The sequence below is a fragment of the Aspergillus brasiliensis genome (genome assembly GCF_001889945.1).
Source record: "Aspergillus brasiliensis CBS 101740 unplaced genomic scaffold ASPBRscaffold_1, whole genome shotgun sequence".
Lineage (NCBI taxonomy): Eukaryota > Fungi > Ascomycota > Eurotiomycetes > Eurotiales > Aspergillaceae > Aspergillus > Aspergillus brasiliensis.
This window is the reverse complement of record NW_027137442.1, coordinates 2,159,143-2,174,293: the sequence shown is the minus strand read 5'-3', so window position 1 is coordinate 2,174,293 and position 15,151 is coordinate 2,159,143. Positions and strand designations below refer to the sequence as shown.

The 15,151-nt window shown below is 49.9% G+C and overlaps 3 protein-coding genes across 3 annotated transcripts; 1 reads left to right on the top strand and 2 right to left on the bottom strand.

Moving 5' to 3' along the window:
• Nucleotides 1-1,127: 1,127 nt before the first annotated feature.
• ASPBRDRAFT_241004 (glycoside hydrolase family 16 protein) lies at nt 1,128-2,491 on the bottom strand. The gene is made up of 3 exons (XM_067622041.1): nt 2,255-2,491; nt 1,647-2,201; nt 1,128-1,575 (listed from the first exon to the last, which is right to left on the bottom strand). The coding sequence occupies exons 1-3, from the start codon at nt 2,349-2,351 to the stop codon at nt 1,178-1,180; spliced, it is 1,050 nt and encodes a 349-aa protein (XP_067484811.1). The 5' UTR covers nt 2,352-2,491; the 3' UTR covers nt 1,128-1,177.
• ASPBRDRAFT_655091 (uncharacterized protein) lies at nt 2,492-3,470 on the bottom strand (the record flags this gene model as incomplete). Its single annotated transcript, XM_067628552.1, has 3 exons — nt 2,492-2,898; nt 3,048-3,151; nt 3,374-3,470. Coding segments are annotated over 3 exons (432 nt in total), but the record flags the coding sequence as incomplete, so codon positions are not given.
• A 3,589-nt stretch (nt 3,471-7,059) lies between these two features.
• On the top strand, nt 7,060-14,327 carry acyA (adenylate cyclase acyA). Its single transcript, XM_067622040.1, has 4 exons — nt 7,060-7,567; nt 7,712-8,441; nt 8,570-13,825; nt 13,887-14,327. Exons 1-4 carry the CDS (start codon nt 7,470-7,472, stop codon nt 14,178-14,180), a joined length of 6,378 nt encoding a protein of 2,125 aa, XP_067484809.1. The 5' UTR covers nt 7,060-7,469; the 3' UTR covers nt 14,181-14,327.
• Nucleotides 14,328-15,151: the final 824 nt, after the last annotated feature.

The window sequence follows — 15,151 nt, the reverse complement described above, 5'->3', positions numbered from 1 at the left end:
AAGGCACCTAGCAGAAAAGAAGATACAACATAGACTTAACGTTCAAACTGTTGATGATAGTAGTAGCTATGGTATCGGAGTAATTACGATTTAGTTAGTACAATGTTCAGTTGCCGATTGCCTGTCCACACAAGGTGCTCTTCACACTGATACTGGCTCCGGCCTTTCAAACGAATGCATTCTAGGAGTGGGTGGGATTACGGTGGCTGCGGTACCAACGTCGTGCGTCTATACTGTTGTTCAATATATTTTGTGACATCCTATATTAGTCTCGACCATCTTCTATGGGAGCGTCTTTCTCGGGAAGGGCTTGGAAATGATCTGCGGTCTGAAGACTTATCAAGGGTCTGTATTATGGACTTTGCCATCTTTGGAAAGGGAGCAATATCTGTAGTTAACTGACTGGTCCACAGATATCCGATCAAACGCTGTTGCTACTTATCATTCATTCTGCCCTTTTGTCACTTCTACAGAAATATGAACTTAATGACTAACGACTACAGATGTACACTGAAAGATTCTGTCGATCAAAGCCAATATTATTGATTAAGAACTACCAACGCCAATTGGAATCCAATTGAGCAACAGCACATGGTGCAGTTAGCGAGCTCGTCTGACTCGCCTCTTTCGTGTCCCAACGCCAAACCTATGCTGTACATAGCTCATGAAGATCTCTATCAAAAACAACAAAGAAGGAAAGGGCCGTCCATCATATACACTTCGTCGTAATGTCGTGTTAATAGTCGTCGTGTCGTATTGCATAACTGTCGTCGAGTAGCGGTGCTGATAATTTAATAGACCTGATCAATGTTTCAACGGTCGTTGCGCAGGGCTTCAGAGCATGATAAGTGTGCTAATAAGCACCCACATCACATTCATTCCAATGTAAGTTGCATCCTGTCTTCCTGCAGCATTTACATTTGGGGCTGCATGATCGGTCGAAGTAGGAGAGAGGTGTCTGGCCGTAGTGGAGGTACCAACATGAGTGGCGGAACTGGTTTGGCCAGCAGCACTCGTCGAGGAAGCAGTCCAGCTTGCCGTTCTCGAGCGGGACTTAGAGGCGGAGGGGGAGGATGAGGCCGGCCGAGATTGCGAGGAGGCTGATATACACCGGGAAGAAGACTATGAAGAACAGTACCGTTTTAGCGTGGTTTCTTGAGGCCTGAATAAAAGGGTGCTAAGGGAAATGCTCACTCACAGAAGCCGCACTGGGCGGCTGGATTTGTCGAGAGCCCGAATAAGTCCAGCCAGCAGGGAGCGATGTCGATGTTGCTGTCGCAACCCAAGGCCACACATCTGGAGTCACGAAGCTGGATGTTTCACGATGAGTGCCGCTCCAAGGGATAGGAATACTGGCAACTGTCGACGTTACAGTTGGGGCTGACTCAATGGAGGTCATTGTGTCGGCCCCGATGTTTCCATTAACCTGACCCCCGTTGGCAGTGATTGACGTCCAATCACCAGTCTCATCACCATATGAATATGACGAGCCGGTCGAATAGTCCGTCACTTTGAGTGACTTCAAATGCATTGTGTAGGGTCCAGCGCTGTAGTCAGTCGTGCCTCCAGCCCAATCTAAGAAAGATATCAGTAAATTGCAACCAGTGGAAACTAGATACTGTAGTGATAGATGGCTAGACACTCACCGATGGTACCTTGAGGGTTGCTGGGATCACCTCCAGCCCAGATTCCTACTTTAACCACCATGGGCGTCTGTGGGTACTGATTCGTGTCAGCAGTATCCGGCGTAAGCACTCTGACCGTTGTGCCATCGATCTGCCAGACAATTTGCTTGCTCGTCCAGTCCACGGTATAGGTGTGAAAGTCGTCATGGTTTCCAGGGTCATTATGGGTAGCTCCACGGTTGTAACTACTTGTATCTCCTTTGCCGAAGTAGTTGGTTTGCACAAGCTGGTCATTTCCTCCAAGCCATTCCCAGTCGATCTCATCCAAATCATCTGACTGCAAAACAGCACTGCTGACAATTCCCGTTCCAGGGGCAGCCTTGATTACGTATTCCACGTGTCCAAACATGATGTACCAGTTGGATTGAATCAATGGCGCATCGCCCTGACTAGCCACGGTGAACTCGGCGCCATTTTTACCGTAGGTCGGGCTACCGGTTGCCGTAAAGTCGGAGGAACTCCCTTGAGTGAAGTCATAGCTCGCAGATTTCCCCAGTGCGGGATCCGCAGGACAAGCTTTAGAAGTGTTAGCTGCGCATGCTCATTGTGGGCACGATCGAGACACTTACATTTCTTCAGTGGGTTACAATTGGTGTATGTCTGCGCTGCAACTAAGCTGGCGCTAGAGAGAAGAGCGAGTGTCGAGCTAACAAGCGGAAATCTCATGGTGAGAACAACTTATGGCGGTGATTCAATTATTAACGTCGTCGACTGCAATCACGGTACAAGTCGAGAGGGCGGACCGAGTTCGATAACCAGCGTATTGCGTATCTTCCTTTTGATGAAGGGGAGGAGGGGTGAAAAACGGGGTACGAGGAATATTAGACAGGAGAATGGACAGGTATTGAGGATCAATGCGGTGTTGATGCAAGTTCACTTTGGCGGGTGAAGTCACGGCGCAGGAAGGTGCCGGGGGTGGTTTAGAGGAGTCAAACTCGAGGCAGCCATCATTTGCAAGCCAAGAGTAGGAACGCAATCGTATTTAAGGCACAGGAGAAATTAACTGCGAAGGAAGGTGCAAGTCCCGCCGTCCGTCTGGACAGCTCCGACTCCTTGTGCTCCATCGACAGGTAGGACTGATGGTTTTCTTGGTCCAGCCTCCTCGCTTTCTCTGTTGCTCCATCTCGGGCCCGTCATCGCCATTATGCCCGATCGGGCAGTCACCGGGTCGCTCATGGGGCCTCATCACCGCCCCATCCGCCCCGCTGATTGGCTATATGGTATCGACCATGACTGTACCTTACGTAGAGGATGCGACCTCGAGAAAATGAGATTGAATGATCTCTCTTACGAAGCAGGCAAAGGTATTATCCCAGTGCAATGAGTTAGATCCATCGGCTTGGTTGGTAATTCACTCTCTACATGAGTTGGTTTATTAACTGCCTGTGTTCCAGATGTATATCGATGAAGGATCTGACATTCCCAGCGGCAGGCGCCGCCCACTTCCCACCAAAGTAATAGCTTTGCTTACATGAATAGGCAACAAGCTGCCTACCCGTCAGTCCAAATCACAACACCAGTAAGGACCATCACTTGAGATTAGGCGCATCTCATTAAATGGCAAATAAGTACTGCGTACTTCGTATTACACCCAAATATCTCGTCCTCTCCATCATACCATGTGCAGCCATCGACTGCTCAAGGACGTGGTCGTGCGGGTTTAGGCTTTTTCCAACAATAGCATCAACCGCCACCTGAGTTGGAGCCGATCACCGCCCGTCCGCTCCACCCCCAGCCTCCTCTTTTTTCACCTGCGCCTATCAGGCTATCGGGACCCTGTTGATCTAGAACCACAAAACAACAAGTTCCCTTCTACAAAACGTAGCTCCGGGCCAGTGTCTTTGGCATGCATCACTCCGGTCTGCTGCAGGCTTTGCTCGTGGGCCTCTCTACCAGTTCCGATGCATGTCCACGCTCCACTTGCCACAGGAAGTAGACTAGCTTCACGTAGACCAAAATCCTGATCACTCGTAATCCCCTGTCGTGTCATTTTCAGGTGAGACAGCCCCTGTCTAATTCAAGCCTTGTTCACGGATAATTAATGAACCACCATGGTTAATTGACATGCCCCGCTTTGCCGCTGATATCAGAGCGATGCTGTGGCTTGACGGCAACGAAGTATATCTATCGGTCAGTCGTTGGTGTCTTCTGGGGAACCATTGTAAGAAATTGACTTTCAACCAGATACGAACTGATCAAGTTCCCGATTCGAACATTCATCGGCTACGTGCTTAGACAGTATGACATCGTTGCAAGCTACAAGTAATCGTGCCAGGCTCTTAGTCTCTTCGCACATCTAGAGCTCGGGTCTGAATTACAGTCCATGATAACCGAATGTGGAAATCGTCACTATACACCATGCCCCTAGTAGGATGTAGGGCTGCCTTGGATCAGACAGGGTCGTCCATAATATAAGATAATCTCTATTTATTCTGACACAATCTCAAGCGATCCTCTTTTGTCTTCCTCGGCCCCCTGCAAGGTGTCATTCGGAATTATTAATCCGACTATGGAGCACTTCCGATCTGCTCATAGAGATGCATCTCTACCGCGCCCCATAATGCGGGTCAACTGTGATGTCTGCATGTTAAAATTAGTAGTGCTCCAGGTTGGTGTCCTTTCCAATCGGTCCATGCAGAAATGGGCCGATAGTAGCAGACTTTGTACGGAGTATATATATTCACTAGTAAACACCCAAGGACCCGATGTTGTTGTGCGCTGAAATATTGCGAATGATGATATAGTAATACTGACTAGTGGCTGCCTAGTAGTATATTTCGACGGCGTCCTATGAAGCACTTGAAATATAATGGGGAAGTAGTACTTACCACATTGAACTTCCAGGAAGTGAAGGCTTCTACTAGGACATGTAGTTAGTAGCCATTGGGACCCGGACAAGAACACCGTAATTGACTAAACTATTTAACATTGCCTTTCCATTTTACAGAGTACATGCTCGACATTTCGAGTAATATGAGACAACAAGCTGCGGCATTCCCTAACATCTATAGCATTTGACAATTTAACCGATTCTCGAAAATAATACAGAAGTATAAAATAAACCGATGAATTGAACGAAGATATGGTAGTGGGATTATACAGCTTGGTCTCAAATCAACATTGCTCTTCTCCTTGTGCGACAAAAGCAATTTTGCTGAACAGGCGTTGAGAAAATTGCTCTTAGATTGATGCTGCTGGTTCGCTACCTTCTCAGGGGCCCCTGACTAGTGGTCTTTCGCCATCATCCAGCTCGGTTAACCTTACTAACATGGGATGTGTCATTTGCCTTGTACACCCGCAAACTTAGAAGAGCTTGAAGTTGTCTAAACTTACAGCAACTATCTACCTTGTACCGCATCCGTCAGGACGGTCAGGTGTATCAATGCATATTTATTTTCCTCTGACTCTTCTACGTACCTCAGTTCTTAGCATCACTCCCAATTCTCTCCCCCTTGTACAACACAATGGTTGAAGGGATAGTCTAGTAGTAGTAGGAGAAAAATGTATTTGAAACAAGAAGGTATGTTTCAGAGAGTCCTTGGTTGCACACAAATTTCTCTTGTAACCATAGTGAAACCCCCGTGGCAATCAAAGACCCCTTTCTTTCAAAAGGGGTCCGGAATCATAACCAGGTCGTACATAACAGAGCTATCCGGGATTCCTCAAGGGGAAGGACGGGCGCAAAAGAAAAGTTCAGTGACGGTGTGGGGTTGAGCCAGTGGGGGTTCAAGGACGAAAGTCTTGCTGCTTATTCGGAGTAATATCCCTCAAGAGCATGGGCCACCAGGCCAGTACTATTTGGGTCCAACATGTCTCTATACTACTATATGTATGTGTCTTAAAGTAGATATCTCTATGCGATCTGTTCAACACAGTGACCTGGAAAGTTCAGACCCCAAATGGATAGGAAGCCCCAACCTCGAAGCCAATAGACTCCTTAGTTACCAAGAGTGCGATGATTTGACGATCAACGGAACGCCACAATCGCTCATGTGCATGAGTCCCTGCTCAGGATTGGGATAACATTGGACTTGATTGGTAGGCAGGTTCAGTAGTGTTGACCATAGATACTCCGTTCGCTGGTGATAGACAGCTGAAACTAATGAGGTATCATCAGCTGCTCGGATTCTCAGCCATTCAACCATTGCCGCTTTAACCGTCAAATATTGAGTTGACTAAAATCCGCCGGCCAAGAGCCCTGGGATGTCTCCCGGGGATCCCGGCATTCAGAGAGGTGTTGTGTGCTAGGTAGCTTTATTGCAAGCTAACTAGCTGTGATTATCTGCCGTAGTGTATGTATCCTGTTAAAGCACGGACATCCTCACGGACCATGCATGCCCCGGAAACGACCCTTGAAAGCTACCTAAATGGTTCGCAAAGTGAATCTGAGCTGGCGGATTAAATCTTAATAATAAGATTTCTCGTGCCGGAAATGCCAAACTTCAAGCCTCTAGGTATCGGGACTTTGCCCCAATCGGTACGACCCTTTCGGAGCGACAGAGGAATAGACCAGTCGGATCTTGACATCATGCCCACTGGTCAAACCAGTTGGGGACTTTCTTGGGAGGGAGCTTACAGTAGCTTCCGAGCAGCGGTCCACCAGAGTCTGAACCTTTCCCCCTCCCCCCAAAAGTCCAAAAGAGGGAGCTGCTGCTACTGCTGCTACTGCTGCTCGGTCCGGTTTAGCGGGTGCTCGTGGTCAGAGCCTCAACGCCTTTCCGACTCTGCGCAGGTTCACTCCTCCCGCCGACCGTCACCACCACCACCAACTTACCACCACCCAAACTCCATCCACGCGAACCTCACCTTTCCTGTTCATGCTGGTGGTCCTCTGACTTCGTCTCCCAGTTCTCTTCTCCTCCCCCTCTTCTTCCCATCTTTCTTAATTCCCCCAAACTCTCCTGTTCCTCTCCCCGTCCCACCCCCTTTTCTCCCTTACCACCCCACCTGCCGTCATTCTTGAGCCTGTCGCAGGCCTGGCTGTCCTCGTCCCAGAATGTGCGATGGCGTTTCCTGACCGCTGCCGCTCACCCTCCAGAACATGAAGCACGTCTTGACACCGTCGCGCCCGACGCTAAACTCCGTGCCACGATCGTATACTGTTCGTACTGTGATAACTACCTGTGGCAAGCCTTCCCTTTCCGGTGGTGCATCTTCGCTGAGGCCGTTCTGGTTACTTTTTAGAGTTTATATAATCTTTGCCTATACCGACCACACAGTATCTATATCCCCACGCTATTCGAGATCAGCCTTCCGATCGGATCTTCCAGCAGTTTATCGCACGACACCTTCACGAGCTTATAATCCCTTCAACGTTTTGTCACCCTAAATTCGATTTCAACCTCATTCATGCTATCCCTCCCTCCCCCTATTTCCCTCTTCGGCAACCGCTTCTGGTGACAGGCGGTCGTTTTCTCGCCACGCCCCCTCCCCGCACAAACTGGTCATAAGTCAGAAGCATGTCGCATCGAAACAGTGACCAATCCGGGGGGCGACGCAGCTCGGAGAGCTCAGGGGCGCACAGCTGGTTGTCGCAAGAGACTGTTAGAGAAGGTCGAAGCCAGCGCTCTCAGCATAATCATGAACCTTCGAATGCGCGCAGTGTTTCTCCACTATCGGGGTTCAGAGACACGGATAGGTAGGCGAAACTTCCCTGCACGCTCTTCCTTTCCCCTTATACCGCTTCTGGTCGGAGGTTGCAGATGTAGCTGTCATGGGGCTGGCGTTGGTGATGCATAGGTTATAGCTGTTGCGGAAACAATGTGAACACCGGCTACCTTTGCCATGTACAGTGCTGGCATGTCTTCGGAATTTTCTCCTAGACACGCTCTACTGTGTTTGTCGTCATGTCGTCTGGATCTCCTACTTTCACTTACGTCTTGGTGAATGCTGTCATTCCGTTCCTAGATCATGTTGCCGCCCAGTCACTGCAAGCGTGCTATCTGATCGGATGTTCGAAAGAGACAGGAGGCGAATGGCTCACAATGACTTCTATTTCTGTTGATAGTTTACTGACTCACTACCAGGCCAGATCCACAGACTTGCACATCGCCAACAATCAAAGACCCAAATGATCTCTATTCTTCCATCTTTTCTTGGGGCTCAGATTTCGCCCCAAAAGATCAACGTAAACCTCCTCAATTTGGCAGCCACAGAAAGGCCCTGAATTTGCTGGGGCCTGAGGATCCCGGCACTTCACCAACAGCGAACTCGAACAATCGGCCGCCACAACTAAATCTGAATCCGCCGGACAATTCCCAGCAGGATACAGAACCCTCTTTCGCTTCTTCTCCCACCATGGCACCTAATGATGGCCCGTCAACCTTCTTTAATGACTATTCCGAGCAGGAGGCGTCTCCTGCATCCAACTTATTTCGTCCGGGAACGGCCCAGACATACGCAAGCGAACCTCTAGAATTAGACTACAATGGCGATCATCGAAGGCCTTCTGTTGCCAGCGCCATGACTGTCAGTAGCCAAGGTTCCAAGTCTAGTGCTGGCGCGCTTTTCAAAAAGAAGCTGCAAGGGTTTTTCGGCGATGAATATGTTGGAAATGGGGATCCCAGGCACGACTCGGACAATATCACTCAAAATTCGACCACAAAGCCTTCCTCTCTCGACCAATTCCGAGCACGCGAGAGAGCCAATTCTGATGGCTCACGAAACCCAGGAACTTCACCGGCTCCGAATCAAGCGAGACCTCATACCCCTCTTCCTTCGAGCGAAATTACCCCCTGGTTATATCAAAGTTTCAATGTAAGTTTCAACGCCTAGTATGCTTCACTTCAGTTTCAGTCAGCAGCAAGTCATCGTCTGCTTGTTGAATATCACGTGACTGGGGAGTAGGTTTGAGAAGGAGGAGACTGATGTTGAATCTATTTTAGGACATACCCCAGTATGGCGAAGCCCCGGTCCGAGAAGCACCCACAACGACGGCTGAGGGCCAACGGGGGTCGGTGTCCCAGAGAGACCAATCTCGGCGGCATTTCAGCGGCCACCGCCATTCGCGAAGCAAGGAAGAGAAGCCGACAGCCGCTGGTGATTTAGCAGGCTATTCTAATCGCCCGGCGACGGGACGGGATGACTTGTCTCTAGGTCTTCGCCCGTCTAGAGAAGGCAGCCTAAATTACCCAACTCCGATGACTTCGACTACGACACTTGTTGGTCGTTCGACCAGCCCAACTCCGAGCGTTCAAAGTGCCTACTCCAGAGAACAGGGTCAAAATTCGCCTGGGGCACAAACGAGTAAGCGGTCTTTCCTCGACAAAATACGCCGTCCGAAACACGGTCATTTGAAGAACATTACCGGGTCAAAGGCAGTACAGGAGACCACTAAGGCTGCCGCTTCAAAGTTGTCTCGGCGTGAAGCTTCGCCAGCCAGGCGTGGACGACAGGGCAGCATTGAGAGCGGAACTTCCTCTCGCTTGGCCGATTCGGGAGATAATGAGCGCAAAAAAGACGGTAAAGGCTTAGCCATCAGTTCTGCGAAATTAAGAGGTCGTCGAGGTCATGGCAATGAGGTTCCTCCCGCAAAGGATATCAGACAACCTGACAGATCCAACGTGTGGGAACTCGATACAGACCTTACTCACATGGAAGGCATTGTAAACCCACCATCACCGAACGCAAAAAGCAAGATGTTCGATGGTGCCTCCATCCGGTCCGAGGAAACAAGACGGCGTGATGCGGTGCCCGCAGGCAATTGGGACGCCCCGGAAAGTTGGCATGTGAAAAAGCAGAATGAGCCGTCTACGATACTGCCCCAGGACACCTCTGAACCTGGTCCAACAATTACCGAGCCGGAAGGACCGAATTGGTACATACGCATCTTCCGTCCCGATGCTACATTCGCTACGCTCTCGGGTGGGTTATACGCCACCGTTGCAGACCTGGTGCATGGGCTCAGCCGAAAGTCTTTCCTCACCGAGCATATCAGTAATTACGAACTAGTCATGCAAAAGAATGACCTTTCGAGACAACTTGATCAGACCGAGATGCCCATACTCATGCAGAGACGAATGCTCGAACAAGTGGGCTATACCGAGAAAGACCGTATCGAGGAGGTCGGCCGGGAAGATCACAGTTACATTTTGCGTTTCACGTTCCTACCGGCTAGGATCACTGGCTACATCATTGATGGCAATGATCCCCTTGGCAAAGCTCAACAGAAATTCAGCCATGTGGATTTGTCGAATCGGAGCCTTGTCACAATACCAATTGGTCTTTACAAAAAGGCCCCTGAGATCATATCGCTAAACCTGTCGAAGAACCTGGCTCTGGACGTACCAAAGGACTTCATTCAGGGATGCATTAACCTGCGCGAAATCAAGTTCATTGGGAATGAGGCTCTCCGGCTTCCTGCAAGTTTTGGACTTGCGAGTCGGCTGACATATCTGGACGTTTCTAATAACTTCTTGGAGGATCTGACCCATGCGAACCTTGATAGGTTGCACGGACTTGTCAGCATAAAAATGGCTAACAATAGGCTCACTAAGTTGCCTAATTACTTCGGTAACTTCCAGTATCTACGAAGCCTCAACATATCGTCAAACAATTTCAAGGTTTTCCCTGACCTCCTGTGCGGCCTGAAGAGCTTAGTCGACCTGGACATTAGTTTCAACAATATCTCGGAGTTGCCACAAATCGGCAAGCTCGCAACACTCGAGCGGATTTGGATGACGAACAACATAGTCAGGGGTGCTCTCGACGATACCTTCAGGGATCTCGTCAACTTGAAAGAAATTGACGCTAGGTTCAATGAAATCACGAATATTGACACTCTGTGTGTTCTCCCTCGCCTTGAGCAAGTAGCCATTGGCCACAATGCCATATCGAAGTTCAAAGGATCGTTCCCAAGGCTCAGGACTTTGGCACTTGACCATTGTCCTATGACCCAGTTTGAAATTGACGCACCTATGCCCACATTGACGTCTCTCAATATCGCCTCTGCGAAGCTTGTTCAGTTGCGTGACACTTTCTTCGAAAATGTGCCTAATCTAACAAAGGTCATCTTGGACAAGAATCACTTTGTGTCAATGTCACCTCACATTGGCAGGTTGCGCAAGCTCGAGCACTTCAGCATGATCAAAAATCCCCTCGCTGCTCTTCCTGCCACGATCGGCTGCCTGACAGAGCTCAAGTATCTCAACTTGAGGGAATGCAATCTGAGAAAGCTGCCACCCGAGATTTGGCATTGTCTGAGGCTCGAAACTCTGAACGTTTCCTCCAACGTCCTTGAAAGTTTCCCCAAGCATGGAAGTCCGCAGCCTCAAGTTCCCAGCGAACCGATCGGCACCCCCGCCGCAACACCCGGCGTATCGTCAACACCTAGCTACGAGGAGCTAGGCGCTTTGGAGGAGCAAGAAGCTCGACGACCAAGCCAAACGTCGGGCGGGATACTTAGCACTGGAAGCTCCCCGAACGGCGGGACTTACCGGAAGCCCTCTGTTGCATCCTCCCTCGGCCAAGGCAGGAAAGTGTCTGCTGCATCTCGGTCGCTGACCGACGGGAGTCCGTCTTCCCGCAAGGACTCCAACTTCTCTCAGCATGTGGCGACGACATTCGGCGGCTCACTTCGCAACCTTTACCTGGCTGACAATCGCTTGGAAGACGACATATTCCGCGAACTTTCGCTAATCCCGGAGTTGCGCATTGTTAACCTCTCTTATAATGAATTGACCGAACTTCCGCAGGGATTGCTAAGGCGTTGGCCACTGCTGACCGAATTGTACATCTCTGGCAATGAACTCACATCTCTTCCTTCCGATGATCTTGAGGAAGGTAGCTGCCTCAGGGTTCTCCACATCAACGCGAATCGCTTCCAGGTGCTTCCCGCAGAGCTTTGTAAGGTCAGCAAACTTTCAATTCTAGATGTGGGCAGCAACTCTCTCAAGTACAATGTCTCAAACTGGCCCTATGACTGGAACTGGAACTGGAATCGAAACCTGAAATACCTCAACTTTTCGGGTAACAAACGACTCGAGATCAAGCCTCCTGGCTCATCACTGTCGAACCAACAGCAACAGCCAAAGCATCAGACAAACCTCACAGATTTCACTTCCCTCACCCATTTGCGCGTTCTAGGATTGATGGATGTCACTCTCACAATCACCACGATTCCTGAGGAAAACGAAGATCGTCGGGTCAGGACGTCTGCTTCACTTGCGGGCTCACTCGCATACGGGATGGCCGACTTCCTCGGAAAAAGCGAGCATCTGTCCATCTTTGATATGATCGTGCCTCGTCTAAAGCCGGACAAGGTGGAAACGGTTGTGGGTATGTTTGATGGGCAGTCCCAATCCAGCGGAGGTTCAAGGATTGCCAAGTTCCTTCACGAGAACTTCATACACACTTTCTCCTCTGAGTTGAAAAAAATGCGCCCTGAGCAGCACGAGACACCGCTGGATGCGCTTCGGCGGGCGTTCTTGACTCTCAATAAGAACATGGCTTTTGCTTGCTATAAATCTCTGGATCAGGATGTCCGGCAGTATCAGGAAGATTCGACTGATCAGAGACGAGTTCGGCTAAACAAAGACGACATTGATCTTGGCGGCGTTGCGACCGTCATGTACCTCAATAACATGGATCTTTATGTCGCGAATGTTGGCGATGCCCAAGCGATTCTTGTCAAGGCAGACGGCTCCCTGAGACACCTGACCCAGAACCATGATCCTGCCGAGACACATGAACGAGCAAGAATCCGCGACGCCGGAGGATTCGTTTCCCGCACCGGTAAATTGAACGACGTCCTCACTGTGTCAAGGTCTTTTGGACACTTCCCAATGATGCCCGCTGTCATCGCAGCTCCTCACACCATGCACGTAAATTTGACCGAGCAGGATGAGATGGTCATTCTGGCGTCTAGAGAATTATGGGACTATGTGACACCAGATTTGGTAGTCGATGTGACCAGGGCTGAACGGAGGGATCTCATGATTGCAGCCCAGAAGATCAGAGACCTCGCCATATCTTTTGGTGCGACCAACAAGTTAATGGTGATGATCCTCGGTGTAGGCGATCTGAAGAGACGGGAGAAGATCAGAACACGGCCAAGTCTTTCAATGGTTGGCCCCCCTGAGGAACAGATCATTCCAAGTACCAAGCGCACCAAGAAGCCGCGTGATGCGCCTGGCGATTCTAGGCTCGCTCGATTCAACTACGTTGATGCACCTGTTGGTGAACTGGCAATCATCTTCACTGACATCAAGAAATCGACTAGTCTTTGGGAGACCTGTCCGGATGCGATGCGTTCGGCCATCCAGATCCATAATGACATCCTTCGTCGACAGCTGGGTATCATAGGTGGATATGAAGTGAAGACTGAAGGTGACGCATTCATGGTCGCTTTCTCCACAACCACTGCTGCTTTGCTGTGGTGTTTCAATTGCCAGACTCAGCTTCTAGACGCCGAATGGCCGACAGAAATCCTTGAGCAGCCGCAATGCCAGGTGGTCTATGATACGGAAAACAACGTCATCTTCAGGGGTTTGTCCGTCCGGATGGGCTCGCACTGGGGCGAACCTGTCTGTGAGAAAGACCCTGTCACCAACCGTATGGACTATTTTGGGCCAATGGTAAACCGCGCGTCACGAATCTCTGCGGTCGCTGATGGTGGCCAAATTTTTGTCTCGTCGGACTTCATGAGTGACATACAGCGCAACTTGGAGATATTTGCTGATAGCGAGCGGGCTGCGTCGACTGGTTCAGAAGAAAGCTACGCGTTCGATACTCTTGGGCACAATATTCGCCGGGAGCTGCAGCAACTCAACAGCCAGGGATTCGTGATCAAGGACCAGGGTGAGCGCAAACTAAAGGGACTAGAAAACCCAGAGCCACTCTACCTCATCTACCCGCATGGCTTGTCGGGACGATTGACGACATTGGACAAGGACGCGAGCAATGAGCTTGCCCCAACCACCATCAGCAAGCATTCTCAACTGGAGATCCAGACGGATTTGATTTGGCGCTTGTGGGAGATCACTCTTCGTCTGGAGAGGCTTTGTGCTGCATTGGAGTACCCGGGTGAAGCTCGACTGAAGGAGCCGAATGTAGCCCTGTTCAATGTGGTGAAAAACCATGGTGGTGAGCTTGCAGACTCGACTGTGATAAGCCTAGTCGAGCAGCAGGTAACTCGCATCGAGGTAAGTGCTATGGAATTTTCTGATATACCAGCTATATGCAAGGTGTGTTGACATCCCGCAGGTTTGCATCACTACACTCTCCATTCGAAACATGATGCGGCCCTTCCGGCCAGGCGACCAGCTCAATGATCACGCTGTACCGATTACAGACGTGATGCAACAACTACAGGCTCAGCTCGCAGAATACCGAGCTCTAAAGGAGCAAATCGATGCCAGTGCTGGCACTGCAACTAGCTATACATACACCGACCCCCAGTATAGCAATGGGGAGAGCAATTATGACTCTGCCTCGTCGTCCTATCTTCATATGGGACCGCCATCTGACGAGTTTAACCCTGGCGGACCTCGTCCTTGAAATCCACTCGAAATATATCCCCGGCGAAGGGTTACATTTTCCACAACTCCGTTGTATTTATTGCTTTCTCTTACTTTTAGCTTCATCTTATCTTACTGCAGAGCGGCGTCTCTTGGGTTGGTGGGAAGTGTCGAATTCACAGCATAGGTTGGAGCCATGGAAGGGTGGGGTTCGTCTTTCTTGCCCTTTTCTCTCCCTCTTGGTGGTATCTTTCTTCCCCAACTTCTTGGTTACCGTGCATCTAATGGAAATGTAAAAGCGAATTCTCATTTCACCTCTGAGCTACTTGGTAAATGTACAGGCTAAGTGTAGAGGTTCGTAACATTGTGCCTTTTGTACAAGGCATCCAGACAACGGGTTGCGACGTCTGGCATAATATATTCATTAATCTATTCGACATTGACAGTATCCTAGGAGCATTTAGACTAGTTAATTGGATTGCACTATCGAGTATAAAGCATGTCGCTACGTAAAGCTATCTCAGTGCTCCGAAGCTACTGTCTGGAGGCATGCGCCACGGCGGAGGCCTCAGGCGCGTGGTCTCCCGCTCACGTGATGCCACCGTTTGTTATGATTTGTTTGCATGACGGGGGCCAAGGCCAAGCTTGCTCAACTTGTCGTATCCGTCCTCCAGTTCGGCCACTACTCTTCTCTCCCCTTTTTCTCATCTCTACGCGTCAGGCACGAATCGATCTTTATCATTCTGGATTCTTGATTGCTTTGAGATATCGAATTGGGTGCTCTTTGTTACTCTCAATCGGCCAGTTGGCTTCTCTTGCCACGGCCCCGCTTGGTTGCCCTGGAGACCAACGATTAACGGCTACTTCCGTCATTGACGAGCTGGGGGCTGCACAATAATCAAGGTTCTCACCAAAAGAGCGGAGACGAGGAAGATCTTTCCTTCCCATCTTTCCGTTCCATTTTTCCCTCTCCGCCGAAAACCCCATCCGCCTTTCCCTTTTTTAAATCGG